At 39.7% G+C, this 18,055-nt stretch overlaps 1 protein-coding gene across 1 annotated transcript; it reads left to right on the top strand.

Moving 5' to 3' along the window:
* Positions 1-258: 258 nt before the first annotated feature.
* LOC140171647 (uncharacterized) lies at positions 259-6,277 on the top strand. Its single transcript, XM_072194938.1, has 2 exons — positions 259-286; positions 2,989-6,277. The coding sequence occupies exon 2, from the start codon at positions 4,453-4,455 to the stop codon at positions 5,533-5,535; it is 1,083 nt and encodes a 360-aa protein (XP_072051039.1). The 5' UTR covers positions 259-286; positions 2,989-4,452; the 3' UTR covers positions 5,536-6,277.
* Positions 6,278-18,055: the final 11,778 nt, after the last annotated feature.

The raw sequence follows: 18,055 nt of genomic DNA, 5'->3' as shown, positions 1-18,055 counted from the left end.
AAAAAAGGTGTAATAGAGTTGCATTGCATGATTGAGCAATAGCTATAGATATATTATGCACACTTCCTGATTCACTTCCTTTTATAGTTATACCATGAACATGAACACGGCACTTGGTAGTTGGTGAATGGTGCTTACAGCAAGTAGCGGTTTTATTCACTTTTCTGATACATGTTTTAATGGTACAAGAATCACACCTTGAAATCAAGTTGTATTTTGGTCTATGAGGATTTTCCGGCTTATTGTGAACAGCGGTTGCTCGATTCGCTATAGAGAAGAAATTAAGGTTGGTCAAAAGTCTGTATGATTTGCTCCCGGGGATTTGCTTCATTGTTTTGAAGTGGTTTTTTTAATCGTCTAGCCTACTTCTATTTTTTTATTTTTAATGTCAAAGCATTGATATCCGGACATGATTGAATTATAGGGGGGCAAAGATTTTGGCAGGCCAAAAGGGAGTGGTGGGGAGGGGCAAGCATTTTTGACACGTCGAAAGGGGGGGGGTCGAGCGATTTTTGGCAGGTCAAAAGGGGGGGGGGGCACCATTTCTATATACGCCCTAAAAAGGTGTAGGAAAACGCTAGGAACACAGTCAAATATATGCAAAATTTCCTGCTCGCTGCGCTCGCATTATATGATACCCGGGATATGATAAGACAAATTAAGGTTTTAAATTCGGGTTCCCCAAAATCTTGCATGTGTAAGGGGGGGGGGAAAAGATTTTTTGGCACGTCAAAAGGGGGGGCAAAGGTTTTTGGCACGTCAAAGGGGGGCACGATTTTTGGCACGGCCAGGGGAGGATCAAGCGATTTTTGGCAGAAAATTCACCACCCCGGAGTACACATAGCCTACTTATTGCGCAGCCCCTAATTATGAGCTCCCCGGGGGAGGGGGTAAAATTCTGAGCGGTCCAGAGCCATAGCCAGGGGGTGCGGGTGGTGTGACGCACCACCCAAAAAAAACTTGCAAAAGTATACAAAAAGTCCCAAAATTTAAGAATTTGCGAGCGTAGTGAGCCAAAAATCAAATTTTGGGACGAAAATCCACTTTTCACAAAATTGCCCCCCTTGGAAAAATGTCCACTTTTTAAAAATCAACACCCCCTCCCGCACAAAAAATCCTGGCTACGGGCCTGGAAAGGCCCACAAAATCGCTTGCCCCCTCTCTGCCTGCAAAAACCGCTTTACTCGGGGAGCTAGGACCACTTTCTGTGCACCCCACAGGACCAAACAAAACCAACTTTTTTAGGTTCCTGAGATGACCCCACAACATAATCAGGATGTTCCCAAAAATATAAACTGGCCCCAAGGGGGGTAAAAGGTCATCGAACTTTGCATAGAGTCAAAATTTCAAACTTGCTCAAATTGTGTTGAAAACTATTCCAATGTATTCCCCTAGTCACAAGGATTCAGAAAATGTATAGTTTGACCTATCTAGGATGTACCGTTCAAAAAGGTCAAAGGTCATGTTTTTGCCTCTATGGGGGTCGAAAACATCAAAGTGCTCCGATTTTGCCAAAAGAGGTGTCAAATTGTTCGTTTTGGTTAAACAAATCAAATAAGGATAGGATTGTAATATCTTGGATGCTTCGTTACTCAGGTAACACAGCAAAATAGGACAAGGTCAATAGGCCTCAATGGTAGGGCCTACTTGACCTACACATTTTAGCGCTCTAAAAAGGTTAGGAAAACCGTACAAAGACGTTTAAATGTGCAACATTTCCTGCTCTCTACGCTCACATCATACAGGGTGTCCCATAAAAAATTACCGAGTGAATAAAATTGAACGTAAGGCGAGAATTAGACATCAGAATCAACAAATTTAAAATGTAGCGCATAGCCTATTTTATGGTGCATCATGTACGAAAATTTCGTTTGATTTAATCGACTGGTTGCGAAGAAATTAACGATTACATAATGAGCGCACCAATGCAGTTCATTCCAAGTTTGATCACAGACGCTCACCGCTTCCTAAAGTTTGTGTATGTAATGTTGAAGTTCTAAAAGATTTTTAAAAACTTTGCATTACAATTTCTACGAAATATTCCGAAAACTTTAATGTGTGTGAGAAGCCAGCTGGAATTCTTTAATGCAATAATTCTTTAAGCAACATTTATATATCAACATTAACGAAAAAAGATATTTACAAGTACCGAGCATCATCTTGCATGCAAGCTTTCATTTTCAATATCGTGCAGGTTTTCAAATTTGACTAAAACCAAATTAAATGTTTTGCAAGAAACAGATTGATTATAAAGAACGAAAAGGATTTCACAGAACAACATGAAGCCCATTGAGTTAACCAAAGCGCGCGTTGTATTGAATGGTCTTTCCTTCAAACTTGGAATAAAGTGAATTGACGCATGCGTTATACAATCGCCCATTTCTTCGCATTCAGTCAATCGATTCCAGTAAAATTGACGTATATGATGCAAAAATGTCCACTTTTTAAAAATCAACACCCCCTCCCCCTCAAAATTTTCAATTGATCGTCGTCTTTTCATCCCACCTACATACACTTTAAGTATAAATCATCCGATTTATAAAGTTTACTTCGAATACTGTTAAATATCAAAAATATCAATTTTTAATCATTTGCCATAAAATGTGCATTACATTGTGAATTTCACAAAATCAAAATTATTTGATACCAGAAGGACATTCTTCGTATTCAGAATGCAATTCGATGTCTGATGTGCTCTAATGTCCCATAATAAATACTGTCCAAACGTTCATACCCCACCCCTTAAGGAGTTAAAATTGAATCCTTAAGGAGTTGAAATTTGAAAATAATAAGCTATTCCTAAAATGATTCGATCATCCTCTCAAAATCTCCGATTATCTTAATTTCCTAGTCTTGGTACTTGTGAAACGCAACTTCAATGCAACTCAATTTCCCTTTCGAAATAAAGAATCTTAAATTTGAAAGGTTAATTTATTAGTTTGTCAATAATTCGATTTACTTCCTTATACTTTTATATTAATATTACAGGTTTATGCTCATCTGAGAAATATGGATTCTAAATGTTACTTGAGACTGTATGTATGCAAATACTGCACGAAAGTCTGCACCGATTACAACAACTACCATGCGCATATGTGGCGACATAAAAAGAAAATACATCTGTACAGGTATGGATCTTTCTACCGCTTTATGCAAGTAATGAAACATGACGAATATAACAAAGGCTGGTACTCTGGTATCAAGACTAGACGTGGCAGAAAGTTTGTCCGGAATTCCAATAACGCTAGCAACAGGATCAGGACAACGCATGAAAAGATTCACTCGTATGTATGCGCCCAGACCAAATACGACGAAGAGATTCGTACTAAAAAGAAGCTTAACCAGTTTAAGCGATGTAGCAAGCGTTTCTCAACTTCAGGTAACAACATTGAACACACCAAAGAGAAATCAAACCACGCGATATTGTCAACTTCAAGAACAAGACATAAGAGGGTTCACACCAAAAAGAAAACATACCAATGTCAATACTGCATCAAGAGTTTCTTACGTGTAGGTGCTAAGGACCTACATGAAAGGGTTCACACCAAAGAGAAACCATACAAATGTCAATATTGCAAAAAGAGTTTCGCGCAGATAAGTGCTAGGAAGAGACACGAAAGGTTGCACACCAAAGAGAAACCATACGAATGTAAATATTGCAAAAAGAAATTCGCACAGTTAAGTGGTAAGAAGATTCATGAAAGGATCCACACCAAAGAGAAACCATACAAATGTAGATATTGCAACAAAGGGTTTACAATTTCAGGTACCAGGGCTAATCATGAAAGGGTTCATACTGGAGAAAAACCGTACCAATGTAGATATTGCGATAAGTGTTTCACATGGCCAATGCGTAAGATTACACATGAAAGGACTCACACTAAAGAGAAACCATATGAGTGTAAACATTGCAAAAAACGTTTCACGATCTTATCTAATAGGAGCAGACATGAAAAAATTCACACCAATGAAAAGCCACACCAGTGTAAATATTGCAAAAAAAGTTTCTCACAGGCACATCATAAAATTAGACATGAACGGATTCATACAAAAGAAGAAGGCAACCAACAGATACAATGCAATAAGAGTGTATCCGACTCAAGCACCAAGACTGGACATGGACGTGATCAAACCAAGGAAAAAGCACACCAATGTAAACATTGAGATAAGAGTTTCAAATGGCCTAGTGACAGGAATAGACATGAAAAAATTCACACTAAAGTCAAAATATCATACCAATGTGGTCACTGCGACAGGTGCTTCAAACGGGCAGGTGACAGAACTAGACATGAAAGGATTCACGCCAAAGAGAAACCATACCAGTGTAAATATTGCGACAAGGGTTACATACTTGTAAATCATTTGAATGCACATGAAAAGCTCCACACCAATGGAACATCAAATACATACCAGTGTAAATATTGCAACAAGGATTTTTCACGGAAATATGATATGACTATACACGAACGGATGGTGCACACTAAAGAAAAACCATACAAATGTAAATATTGTGACAGGGGGTTTTCGACTTCCGGTGAAAGAAGCAGCCATGAAAAGATTCACACCAAAGAGAAACTGCATAAGTGTACATATTGCGGCAAAAGCTTCTTGCTGGCACAGCAAAAGACTATACATGAAAGGACTCACACCAAAGAGAAACCGTACCAATGTAAATATTGCCACAAGAGTTTCGCACAGTCAGGTGGCAAGACTATACATGAAAGGATTCATACCAATGAGAAACCATATCAATGTAAACATTGCAACAAGTGTTTCGCACGGAAAGAAAACAAGAAGGAGCATGAAAAAATTCACACGAAACCATACCAATGTAAATATTGCCACAAATGTTTTACAACTTCCGGTCTTATAGCTAAACACGAAAGGGTTCATACTGGAGAAAAACCGTTCCAATGTAAATATTGTAATAAATGTTTCTCACAGGCAGGTCACAAGACTGTACATGAACGGAACCATACCACAGAAAAATCATACCAATGTAAACGTTGCAACCAGAGTTTCAGACTGAAAGAAGACAAGATTGAGCATGACAGAATTCACGCCAACGAGAAACCATACCGATGTCAATATTGCAACAAGAGTTTCTTACGTAAAGCGGGTAAGGTGATGCATGAAATGGTCCACATCAAAGATAAACCGTTTCCATGTGAATATTGCGAAAAGAGTTTCTCACATGCATTTGCTAAGAAGAGACACGAAAGGATTCACACCAAAGAGAAACCATTCTCGTGTAAATATTGCAACATGAGTTTCACACTTGCAGGTAATAAGAAGACACATGAAAGGATCCATACCAAAGAGAAACCATACAAATGTAAATATTGCAACAAATGTTTTACAACTTCAGGTAACAGGGCTAATCACGAACGGGTTCATACTAGAGATAAACCTTACCAATGCAAACATTGCAACAAATGTTTCACACGGAAACAACACAAGATTAATCATGAAAGAACATTTCACACCAAAGAGGAACCATCAATGAGAACAATGCAACAAACGTGTCCCACATAGTACTGCTTTTTAAAGACACAAACTACGCACGTGCATCCACTCCAAAAAACAACAACAACGAAACGAAAACAAAACATAATAATGTCAATACTGTATAAGCAAGAAAACCCTGTCTAATACCTGGAAGTCTGGAAGTAGCCACAGGAATATCTGAACGCAACCTTTATAGCGAGGGCTTAGAGCCAGAACTAGCTATGTCCATTTGTTTTCTCAATTGCGTGTTACTCATTTCGGCAACAAATGTACGATTAATCACATTAACTTCCATAATAAATGCAAGTGACTTTGGGGTATATGCATGTTCACTTGAACAGTTAGTTAGACGCAAGTGACCGAAAACGACTTTTAATAAAACTGCGTTTTTGATCAACTTTATTAATGTCATTTGTTAGTTGCAGTCCTAAGGTAAGATTATAAACCTAAAGTTTTGCCTTGCCTTGATTTGTAATCATATTTGGGCTGGACAAAAACTTTTGGTCCACTTTGCCTCGGTCTCCCCTATTGGGTTTTTGTTATGTATTGGACTCTTACATAATGCTCTTATGCATAGGTGAAAGTCAAATTTGAGAGAAGGCAAAAATGACCCATCCTAATTAGGGTTGGAGTAGGGCAGTCTTGTAATATATAGTAGAGTTGCACCCTATTCGGCAATCGCTCCAAATTGGCAATAACATACACGCCCCCTCTTGTTCAAGTAAAAAAAACTACCACTGAAGTATTACAAAAACGAAAATAAGCAAATTGAGCATGTTGATGCCATTTACCAAAATCAAAGTTTGTTTAAGTGTTGTGCATCCTTAATCATTGCATTCCTATGGCATGTTTGTTTATGTGATGAGCGCCCTTGAAGTATAAGCTAAACATAGCCTGCAGCCCATCAATCACATGTAATTTGGTGCCGAATTTGGCACTGGAGGCTGTCATCTTGTATTTTGAAGTATTGTAGTGTAGAAGCTCTCGGTAAAGACACAATTAATCTTTACCTGAACCAACATAATTAGTATTTGTGACAAGAACAAGAAGAAGAATAGCAAGTGAAGATAATAAACATCATCAAGATACGTTTCAGCTAAAGTGTATCCTTGGATTTGTGATGATTTGTGTCACTTTTTGTTGTTGGTTCCGAGTCATCGAAGATTGTATTATTTAGTACCAAGCTTCTGCTAACCAGGGGAGCAATTCAAGTTTGCCCCTACATTTGTAAAGATTAATTCTCTGTAAAAAGATGCTATAGTTGGTAAATAGTTACCAAATAAAGGTTCAGTTGAGCGTCTGTTTTGTAAGCTTACCTAAAAATAGCTAAAAGCTTAAGGTCGTGTCAGCAGTGTAAACATAAACATTGCATTGGCACAGACAGTCACCACAGCCTCCAGTCATGTCAGACGTCACTGAATATAGCAAATATTAATGAGTGTGCATGTAGATAAATGCACACTTGGTAGAAGCTTATAGATTAGAACTTCAAAGAAGTTATCAAGGCCTATGAATCCGATTCGTAGAAATCAAATAAAGATATCAGTAGTAGTGCCTGCATGTACATTTCTAACACTCCCACGAGTCGCTTACGACAACACAAGCACAAACTGACACGGGACTACTACTGAAAAATAGCTTTGTGGTATTTTTTAATAAATATCTAATAAAGGGGTAACAAGTTTACTCCCACCCGTCGCGAGTCGCTTACGACAATTCAAATAAAGTTTGGTAGTAAAGTGCCTGCATGTACGCCTCTAATACTGACATTTATAGTAATCTTGCAGTTGCACAGCTAGTGCATGCAGGAATAACTCATAGAATCATACAACACTGACACAGGACTTCTACCTAAAAAGAGTTTTGTGGTATTTTGTTATCAATAAACGGACGCAAAGAGCTTACTCCCGCCCGTCGGCACACAATAAACGGGTGCATCGAGCTTTCTCCCACCCGTCGGTAAGCAACGTAGGGCCTGCATTCAAGCGAAGTTTCGTGTATACTGACATTCGCAGTTATTTCAGGTTTCGACACATGTAGCCTCACAAAGCACACCTTACACAGGTCCTACGTATAGTTTCTCACATAAATTTGTGAACCGTTGTTCACTTTGAAAATATTTGCGCTTCGTTGCTTGCATCGGCGTCGTTTCGTTAATTCGTTCGTTTCGGTACTATCGAAAACATCATGTCGAGTCATAAAAGCGGTTCCGAATTAAGAAGCAGAAGATCTTATAAAAGTGATGCACTATCTAAAAGTACAGAATATGCATTATTGCAAGCTGCAACTCGAAAGGTTGAACTAGAATGTCGAGCCAAAGCATTGAAGGAAAAACAAGCTTTAGAAAGTGAGGAATTTAATATCCAAGCAAGGGCAAGAGACTTGGAACAAGAAATGCAAGCCAGGGCAAGGGACTTGCAACAACAAAGAGAGTGGTTGGAAATGAAGACCGAAATAAACATAGAGCAAGCTAAAATAGATGTATTGGAGGATTATGAACATAAATCCCAGAGCTTAAGAAGTAGACCAAAATCGGTGCTTGATGACCTCACAGAAGCTCAACCAGATACAAACACATCAGTGAGGCAGTGGTTGAACCACAACACTAGAGAAGGTCAAGAAATTGATGGCAAGTTCCTAGCTAAACAAGATACAATTGGTGCTGTAGGACTAAATCCAGGGGTAAGACCAAAATACACTCACATGGATTCGGGATTTGCTAAAGACCAGCCAGCAGTGGGTATGACTACTGATGGTAAAGTACATGCTGATTTAGGTCAACAAGTTCAACCTAGAAGCATGTTAACAACCAGTAAAACTATGCAAGTCAATTTTCCACCACAAAGTGAAGTCTTGTTTCCTGCAGCAGCACCTGAGGAATCAGAAAGTACAGGGGACAGAATACCCCCACATTATTTGTCAGCCACGAAATATGAAAATATTGATGAACAGTATCGTCAGTATGGTCAAGAACAGTACAGTGAACAGTATGAACATGACGGGCCTTCATCAGTAAAGTATGGTCATAGAGTAACTTCGTCACCAGAGCCTGATGTGAAGAAAAAAAAGTCATGTTGCCACGGCAACATACAACAGAAGTGAAAGAAGAAGATAAAGATACCAGTATAGAAAATTTGGCACGCAACCAAGACAACTTAACAAGGCTGCTGGTGGAACAACATAAACAAGCGAGTCTACCAAAGCGGACATTACAGACATTTACTGGAGACCCGCTTCAGTATGTTACTTTCATACGAGCCTTCGAATTCATAATCGAAAATAAGAGCAAAAGCAATAGAGACCGTCTGTACTATCTTGAACAGTACACAAGAGGTGAAGCCAACAGTTTGGTGAAAAGTTGTATTCACATGGATGATGAGGTTGGTTACCTGGAAGCAAAAAGGTTGCTGGAAAGGAAATATGGTAATAAGCACAAGATTGCAGAGGCTTACTTAGCAAAGATGAGGCAGTGGCCGAATGTGAAAGGTGATAGTTCAGGGCTACAAGATTTGTCATTATTTTTGTTAGAATGCAAAAATACCATGACCAGCCTGGGCTATACAAATGAGTTGCAAAGTACAGCAAACATTAGAATGTTGATGATGAAGTTACCATATAGTATGAGAGACAGATGGAGGAGACAAGTAGATTACGTAGAAGAAGAAAGAAACAAAGTGGTAACATTTGAAGACTTCACCTCCTTCTTAGAAAAACAGGCTAGAATCGCAACTAATGCTGCCTACGGTAGAAGTGTGACGGAGAAGGAAGATAGTACTAAGAAGGAAGAAAGGGTAAAAAACCCAAACTATCAGACTTATAAAGCTAGAAGAAATCTAGCAACAAACACAGAAGCTGTGTCGGCAAGTGTGACATCAAATAGTCCAGGAGCCAGACCAAATGTAATGTCATATAGTCCAGGAGCCAGGCCAAATGTGTCGTCAAGTAGCCCAGGAGCCGACAAGCCGTGTACATATTGCAAGGGTAAAGATCACACTTTGGAAATGTGTAACAAATTGAAGGAAAAGCCTATAAGTGACCGGTTGCAGTATCTAAGAGAGTTGGGAGTTTGTTTTGGCTGCCTAAAGAAAGCAACACATTACAGTAAAATCTGCAAAGACAAGCTTACCTGCAAGACATGTAAAAGGCGCCATCCAACAGTGCTGCATGTGAAACAGGAAGAGACAAAGAAGTCTGGTGAAGTTGCCAATCAGACATGTGGGCTTACAGGCGCCGGAGTTAAATCTAGTGAATCATATCCCACAATAATACCAGTCATAGTCTACTCAAGAGTTTCCAGAAGGTCTGTAGAAACTTACGCCTATCTCGACAACGGCAGTGATGCTGTATTCTGTTCTGAAAGGCTGCAAAAGGAACTGCATGTTAAAGGCAAGAAAACCAAATTGGAAATTGAAACCATAACAGATTATATCATAGTAGACAGTGAAATCATCCAAGATTTAGAAGTTTCTGACATGAACAGAAATAATATCATCTCTCTTCCAAAGGCATATACACAAGATAAGATCCCTGGTGACTTGGCTGACATCATCAACCAGGATGATATTGATGCAATTCCTTATATGGAAGAAGTTAAGCTAGGAAGATTAAGTGATGAATCTCAATGCCATATTGGTCTCCTCATAGGAAATAATGTGCCTAAAGCATTTGAGCCAATACATGTAGTAAACAGCCAAGGTGAAGGACCTTTCGCCTGCCAAACTAGACTCGGATGGACAGTGTATGGTGTCCAAAATAAAGAACACAAAAGGACATCAGTCATCCACAGAATTAAGGCACATGACACTATTGACCAGCAATTAGAGAAACTCTACAACGCTGAGTTCAATGAGCGAATCATTGATGATAAACCAGAGAGAAGCGTGAGTGAAGGACAATTCCTAAACAGAGTAGAAGCATCAATCAAGTATGTAGATGGGCACTACCAAGTAGGTTTCCCGCTCAAAGATGATGACATGAAATTGCCGAACAATATACATCAAGCCGAACAGCGGGCATGCCATCTGAAGAGGAAGTTAGAAAGGGACTCGGTTTTCAACGACCAATACACTGCATTCATGAATGATATGTTTAAAAATGATTATGCAGAAGAAGTGCCCAAAGATGCATGCAATAGAAAGGATGGCAAGGTGTGGTATGTCCCCCACCATGGGGTGTTTCACCCCACCAAGGGCAAGCTGCGAGTTGTATTTGATTGTGCGGCGAAGTACATGGGCCAGTCTTTAAACTCACAATTACTAAAAGGACCTGACTTGACAAGCAACTTGGTAGGTGTGTTGACGAGGTTTAGAGAGCACCCTGTTGGAGTTGTAGCAGACATAAAAGCAATGTACCATCAAGTGCGTGTACCAGAACCAGACAGAGACTTAGTAAGATTTCTATGGTGGCCCTACGGTGACCTGAGTCTGCCTCTGAAGGAATATAGGATGAATGTGCACTTGTTCGGCGCAATTTCGTCACCTTCATGTGCAAATTTCGCACTGAGAAAGACCGCTGATGATGGTAAGGAGAAATACAGCGAAGAAGTATGCAACACAGTGATGTCCAACTTCTATGTCGATGACTACCTCAAATCTATCGAAAGTGAAAGCAAAGCTATTCAACTCGTCAGTGATCTCACCAGCTTGTGTAAGGATGGTGGCTTCAAGTTGACAAAGTGGTTGAGTAACTCAAGAGAAGTGTTGCAGTCAGTCCCTGAAGACGATAGAGCTGAGACTACAAAGACACTAGATTTGAAGAATGAAGAATTACCATCAGAAAAGGTGCTGGGGTTGCTATGGTCACCACAAACCGACAGGTTCGGCTTCCATATTAAAGTAAAGAGAGACCTCCTACCAGAAGAGGCATCCTAGCAACTGTAAGCTCCATCTATGACCCGCTAGGATTTGTTGCTCCAGCAATCCTGCCAGCAAAACAAATACTGCAGAACTTAAGCAAGCTGCAGCTTGGTTGGGATGAGTCTATTCCTAGTGAGCTTCTGACCCGTTGGGAAAGATGGCTTGATGAAGTACCGAAATTGTCAGATTTCACCATCGAAAGATGTTTCAAGCCCAAGGACTTTGAAGAAAGTGAAGTTCAGATGCACCACTTCTGTGATGCAAGTCAGAAGGGGTATGGTTCAGTGAGTTACTTACGATTCGTTAACGAGAGTGGTCAAGTGCATCTTACTCTCCTGACAGCCAAGGCAAGAGTTGCTCCTTTGAAGATCATAACTATACCTCGCCTAGAGTTAACTGCAGCTGCAATGGCAGTAAAGGTCAACAACATGTTGCAAAAGGAACTACAGTTGAAGGTCGAAAGCACATACTTCTGGACTGATAGTCAGACCGTGATCAAGTATATTAACAATGACACCGCCAGATTCCACACCTTTGTGGCTAATCGAGTCGCACTGATTAGAGATGGCTCCCAGCCACACCAATGGAAGTATGTAGGAACCAGCTTAAACCCTGCAGACGACTGCTCAAGGGGCTTAGCCGTTGATTGCTTCCTCAAGAATAGAAGGTGGACTGATGGTCCAGACTTCTTACACAAAGCAGAAAACCAGTGGCCAAAGACTACCATTGGAAACAGCGCTGAAGAGCTAGCTGATGATCCAGAAGTTAAAAAGAAATTAGTAGTCAACACAGCGTTGACAGAAGAAGCAACAGATACAATGGAGAAACTACTTACACGATTCTCCTCATGGTATCAACTTTGTCGTTGTGTTGCATGGATCCTCAGAGTCAAGAAATATCTCCGTAAGATCTGTCATGATAGAGATGATGATAGAGTTGATAATGGAGATGATGATGGTAGAAAGAATGATGAGAATGAAGAGCATGGCAACATTACAGATTTGCTTAATGTTGCTGACATGCAAGAAGCAGAAAGAGCTGTGATAGTATATGTCCAAACCAAGGCATATCCAGAAGAAATTATGACACTAAAAGAGCTGCAATTGAGAAGTAATGACAGTCAGCCAGAAGACGACTTGCGACAAGTTAGCAAGATTAAGAAAGCAAGTCCTCTCTACAGACTTAATCCATTTATAGAAGATGGAGTAATCAGAGTAGGTGGTCGACTGGCTAAGTCAGCTCTACCTGAAAAGACAAAATTTCCATCAATCATACCAAAGAAGTCCCACATTGCAAAGTTGATTTTACATGACGTCCATGAAGCAACTGGACATGGGGGCAGAAACCACATGTTGGCTCATCTGCACAAGAAGTACTGGATAACAAATGCCAATGCAGCAGCTAGAAAGGTTATCAACAGTTGCATCACCTGCAGAAAGAGGAATGCAAAAGTACAACAGCAGATGATGAGTGATCTTCCCAAAGACAGAGTCACTCCAGGAGAGCCACCATTTTCAAGAGTCGGAATGGACTATTTCGGTCCACTAGAAGTTAAACAAGGCCGTAGTATAGTCAAGCGATATGGTGTAGTGTTCGTCTGCCTTGCATCCAAAGCCATACACATTGAAATGGCAGCGTCTTTGGATACCGATGCCTGCGTAAATGTCATACGACGATTCGTGTCCAGAAGAGGCCAAGTGAAACAGATCCGCTCTGACAATGGCACCAATTTGATAGGGGCAGAAAGAGAGTTACGCCGAGAAATTGCAGCATGGAATCAAGACAGAATCCATGACTACCTTCTGCAAAAAGAGATTGAGTGGACCTTTAATCCACCAGCAGGAAGTCACCATGGAGGCATCTGGGAACGTCAAATACGAACAATCAGGAAAGTGATGTGCTCTGTTATAAAGGAACAAATACTAACAGATGACTCTCTTCATACATTACTGTGTGAGATAGAAGCCATAGTTAACAGCCGACCACTCACCAATGTTCCTGGAGAAGTATCTGATTTAGAGCCACTTACACCAAATCACCTTCTTCAACTAAAGAGTGACATGATCTTACCACCAGCCACTGCAGGAAAGCTGAGTCAGTATGCCAAGCGTCGGTGGAGGCAAGTCCAGTATCTGGCAGACCTGTTTTGGCGCAGATGGATCAAAGAATACCTTCCTCAGTTACAACAAAGACAAAAGTGGATTCACCCACAGCGAAATGCCAAGGTGGGAGATGTCGTCATGGTTGTAAATGAATCTACACCCAGAAACGTCTGGCCGCTAGGAAGGGTGATTGAAACTCTCCCAGCAAGTGATGGACTGGTTCGACGTGTGCGAGTGAAAACTAGGACAAGCATTCTCACCAGACCCATTGATAAACTGTGTTTGCTGTTGGAATCAGAAGTCCCAGATCAAGATATAGGAGTGAAGAAAGATTCTACTTCAGCTCATCCACCAGTACCAGCACTGGGTAACCCAAGTACCAAGCCTAAAACTACGTCCAGTGCTACCAACAATGAAACTGTATCAGTGTCAGGTACTCCAGAATCAAGACCACGACGAACATTGAAACCAGTGAAACGCCTGGACTTGTAAAGAACTAAAGAACTAATAGTGTTATAACAACAAGTTACTGAAACCGTTATAACCAAAAGGTATCAGCTAAGCTAAATTGCCACTTAGTCTGGAGGCTAAGCTACGGATCAGCTGATATATAAAATAAGACTAAACATCAGTTTACGTTAAATTGCCATGAAAGGCAAGCTGACACCTTGCTTTCACTTTGGAACAACTGATGCAAACTGTCAAATTCATCATGAGATCTACCAGATGTGATGACGGATGAACCTACCTGTACTACAGATGTGAAGACTGCAGCGACGTGTCTGCGTTTAGTGTGAAGTTGCCAGATTCGTATACAACTCATCGAACCCCATGGTGATTCGTCTCTACAGCGACGTGTCTGCGTTTAGTGTGAAGTTGCCAGATTCGTATACAACTCATCGTCAAGATCAAGAATGAACATGTTTGACACCTACATCACCACATCTGTGAATTTGATTTTGTAAAGAAGAATCCTATGCATGCAATTTGTACCGATGGAACCAGTGTGCATCATTAGCAAGTTTGTTAAAGTTTGGTACACCACAGGCCCATGGAGTTTTAATTTGCAAGATTCTACATCGTATTCTACTGCTTACAATGTGTGCACAATTTGTGGATGTGTACAGTATAGCATGTAAACCATATGTGGGATACACATTTGAAAGTAATGTTCTCTGCGTGTATTTTGGAATCTCGATAATGCTCAAATTTGATTTCTCTTGAAATTGTTGCTCTGCTATTAATCAAAGGGTATGCATGATCGAGGTCTGAAATAATTTCACTCAAGTTTGTAATTGTGTATTCCCTTCTACATGTACTTTGCAAGTAAATGCATCAAGTAAATCAGCATCTGGTGTTTTGACTATAACCTGGATTGACTGAATTTGCAAATTTGGGCCATGGCTGCTATGGTTGTGCACAGGCAGTCATATTATATCAAGTTGTGTTTTTCTCATGGCTGCTATGGTTGTGCACAGGCAGTCATATTATATCAAGTTGTATTCTCATTTACAAGGTGTACCAAACAAGATATTCGCATGCAAGGAGTTATGTACTCTCATCTAAAGGACAGCAACAGACTGCATTTCTAGTTTATAAACTAAACATTGTTGTGTTCATGTTGATATGTTGTGATCATGTTGCACTTGAATAGTATCTCCCATGTGTTCTGTTGGCTTTTCCAATCTCACCAAAATGTGCCTGTTGTGTGGGCTTTTGTTTGGTTTTGTTTCAAGTAATTTTGGTTGGCATGGGCAGTTATCTCTTGAGTGCAGCATCATCTATCCTGTAAAATAAAGCAAAACAATTCTTTCATGTGAAGCTAAAATCACTTTTTGAAATGTCCAAAACTCAGTTTATTTTTTCTTTTGGATCAAATCACTTGAAATTTTTGAAATGTTTTTTTTGTTTTGAATCATAGCATTGATACAAGTTTTTATCACACAAGTGAATCAGATAAAGGTTTTTGATTTCATAAACTTTATTCATGTTTCAAAATCAGTCAAGTTTGATGTTTTGAAGTTTAAGGGGTCACAAAGGCACCTCTTGTAAAAGGTTAAGTTTTGTCAGTAAATGGCACACCAAAACTATGTTTTAAGAAGTAATTGTTGCTGGTAGCAGACAATTAGGCGCCGGAATGTTGATGCCATTTACCAAAATCAAAGTTTGTTTAAGTGTTGTGCATCCTTAATCATTGCATTCCTATGGCATGTTTGTTTATGTGATGAGCGCCCTTGAAGTATAAGCTAAACATAGCCTGCAGCCCATCAATCACATGTAATTTGGTGCCGAATTTGGCACTGGAGGCTGTCATCTTGTATTTTGAAGTATTGTAGTGTAGAAGCTCTCGGTAAAGACACAATTAATCTTTACCTGAACCAACATAATTAGTATTTGTGACAAGAACAAGAAGAAGAATAGCAAGTGAAGATAATAAACATCATCAAGATACGTTTCAGCTAAAGTGTATCCTTGGATTTGTGATGATTTGTGTCACTTTTTGTTGTTGGTTCCGAGTCATCGAAGATTGTATTATTTAGTACCAAGCTTCTGCTAACCAGGGGAGCAATTCAAGTTTGCCCCTACAGAGCACTATCTGCAACTTTTATCTTAATTTGAGCCTACGCCGACTGTGATTTTGAGAAATTTTTCATGAAAAGAGCGCATACGAAAAAGTCTTTCTTTTTTCCAATGGGATGAGAACGCTTCAAAACAAGCGTTGCGTGAAACCAAACCGATTATTTGCGCAGCAAGCAATTGCGACTTTAAATTCAGGGATCTACCATTAAAATATCACATCGATTGGATTTTCTGAGTATCGTGGTAATGTGCATTAGGGTTTAATGCAAAACTAGGGTTACTGGCATGTATTATATCACAAAAAATGGATTGATTATGGTTTAATGCAAAACTAGGCTTACTGGCATGTATATATCGCAAAAATGGATTGACTATCATTTTGACTCACGTGTGATCTCGACTTAGTTTCTGATAAAGAACCTAGAGGTATCATGTATAAGATATGAATGTATTTATAACATTTTGCGGTCGGCTAAAAAACACTCGTCATCCTGTTAAAAAAAATATTACGACCTGATTTTAATTTCGGTAATAGTATCACCAAAACGTGTCTTTGGTTGGATTTTTCAAATTATATGAAGATGCATTAAGATATACTGTCAGAAATGTTGATTTTTAATTTCTTTTTGCCAATTTTGACACCTCATAATTGAAGCCGATATTGTCTGATCACTGGGGGGATAACGCTGGCATCTGCAACCACAGTCGGCAGGTGCACTCCATACAAAGGCGATATATAACCTAGATACTTTGCATCGGTGAAATATAAATAAAGATGCATTTGTAGAAGCGCAAAATGCAGAATACTGCATGTGCTGCCTCGTAGCATTTTTTTTTTATCAATATTCGTATGCAACTGTATGCATAGTTTTATGGTTTAGTGTTATTGAGCGTTGGGATAAGGTTATTGGCGTTGGACGTCTACTATTTCTCGAAAAAGGAACGAAAGGAAAATTGATCACTCCACTCATCAGCCTCTTGACGTGACGCAGAGGAGGTTGACAGAAAAATTGTTTACTAGATTGTTTGTTTGTTAATTATTTGTTCAACCCTTTTGTCTGGGTCGACACACGCTTGGGTCTTGATGGGACCAGGCCTTAATAAAAGCTTATATAAGCATGCTGGCCTATATGAAAAGAAAAGAAAGAAAAGAACAAGGAAATGAAAATCAATTCGGTCGATTCACAATACGATGCGCCTCCAGCGGTCGATGGGAAAAGCCAAAATACGCAGTGCATCATGGGCAAATGTCGACATCCATAGCCCGCGTAATACGAATACAACACAGGAACATGTCAATGTGTGTTTAAATGTCAATATAATTATGGCACACGCGTATGTTCACTAAACAGAAGTTTACAATAATTGTAGTAGATCCATTTCCGATCAATTGATCACACGGAATCTTTTGTGGAACTGTTTTCAGCATTATTATTATCATACTCGCGTAAAACCCCAATGGTGGTTATGAAGGCGATGTCGACCCTGGAGGTCAAAGTTTGGACTAGCAAGAGCAACCGTTGGAGGCGCATTGTATTGTGAATCGCGAGAATTGTAGAACTTTGCTCTCAGCCCTTGGGTCGAGAAATAAGTAATTGGGAATTCTTATTCCATATACCCCGATACAAAGGCTATTATGTTTGGAGTGCCTCCTTAAACTTGTTTTCTATCTTAAAATCTGTTCATATAGGCCAGCATGCTTAGATCCCGGCTTAGATAGGCCTATATATTTTTCATCTGGCTTGAGTATTCTGATCGAGCCTACACTCCTCTCCGCACATCGAAACCAACACTATGTAGAACAACTGCCCAGCGCTCAATGTGAAGTTAATATCTAACCCTTTATTGAAAACCTGTACAAAATGCTGGTTACTTGTAACATGTGGAATGTACCCGGGGGGGGTACTCAAGTTTGATTTTGTTAGGGACATGCCGCTGAGAATTTGAAAGTGGACCCATAAATATACCAATTTTTCAAGAAATTTGGACCCATTGATATACCAAAATTCA

The sequence above is a fragment of the Amphiura filiformis genome, chromosome 15 (genome assembly GCF_039555335.1).
Source record: "Amphiura filiformis chromosome 15, Afil_fr2py, whole genome shotgun sequence".
In the NCBI taxonomy this organism is placed as follows: Eukaryota; Metazoa; Echinodermata; class Ophiuroidea; order Amphilepidida; family Amphiuridae; genus Amphiura; species Amphiura filiformis.
This window is presented reverse-complemented; position numbering and strand designations above follow the sequence as displayed.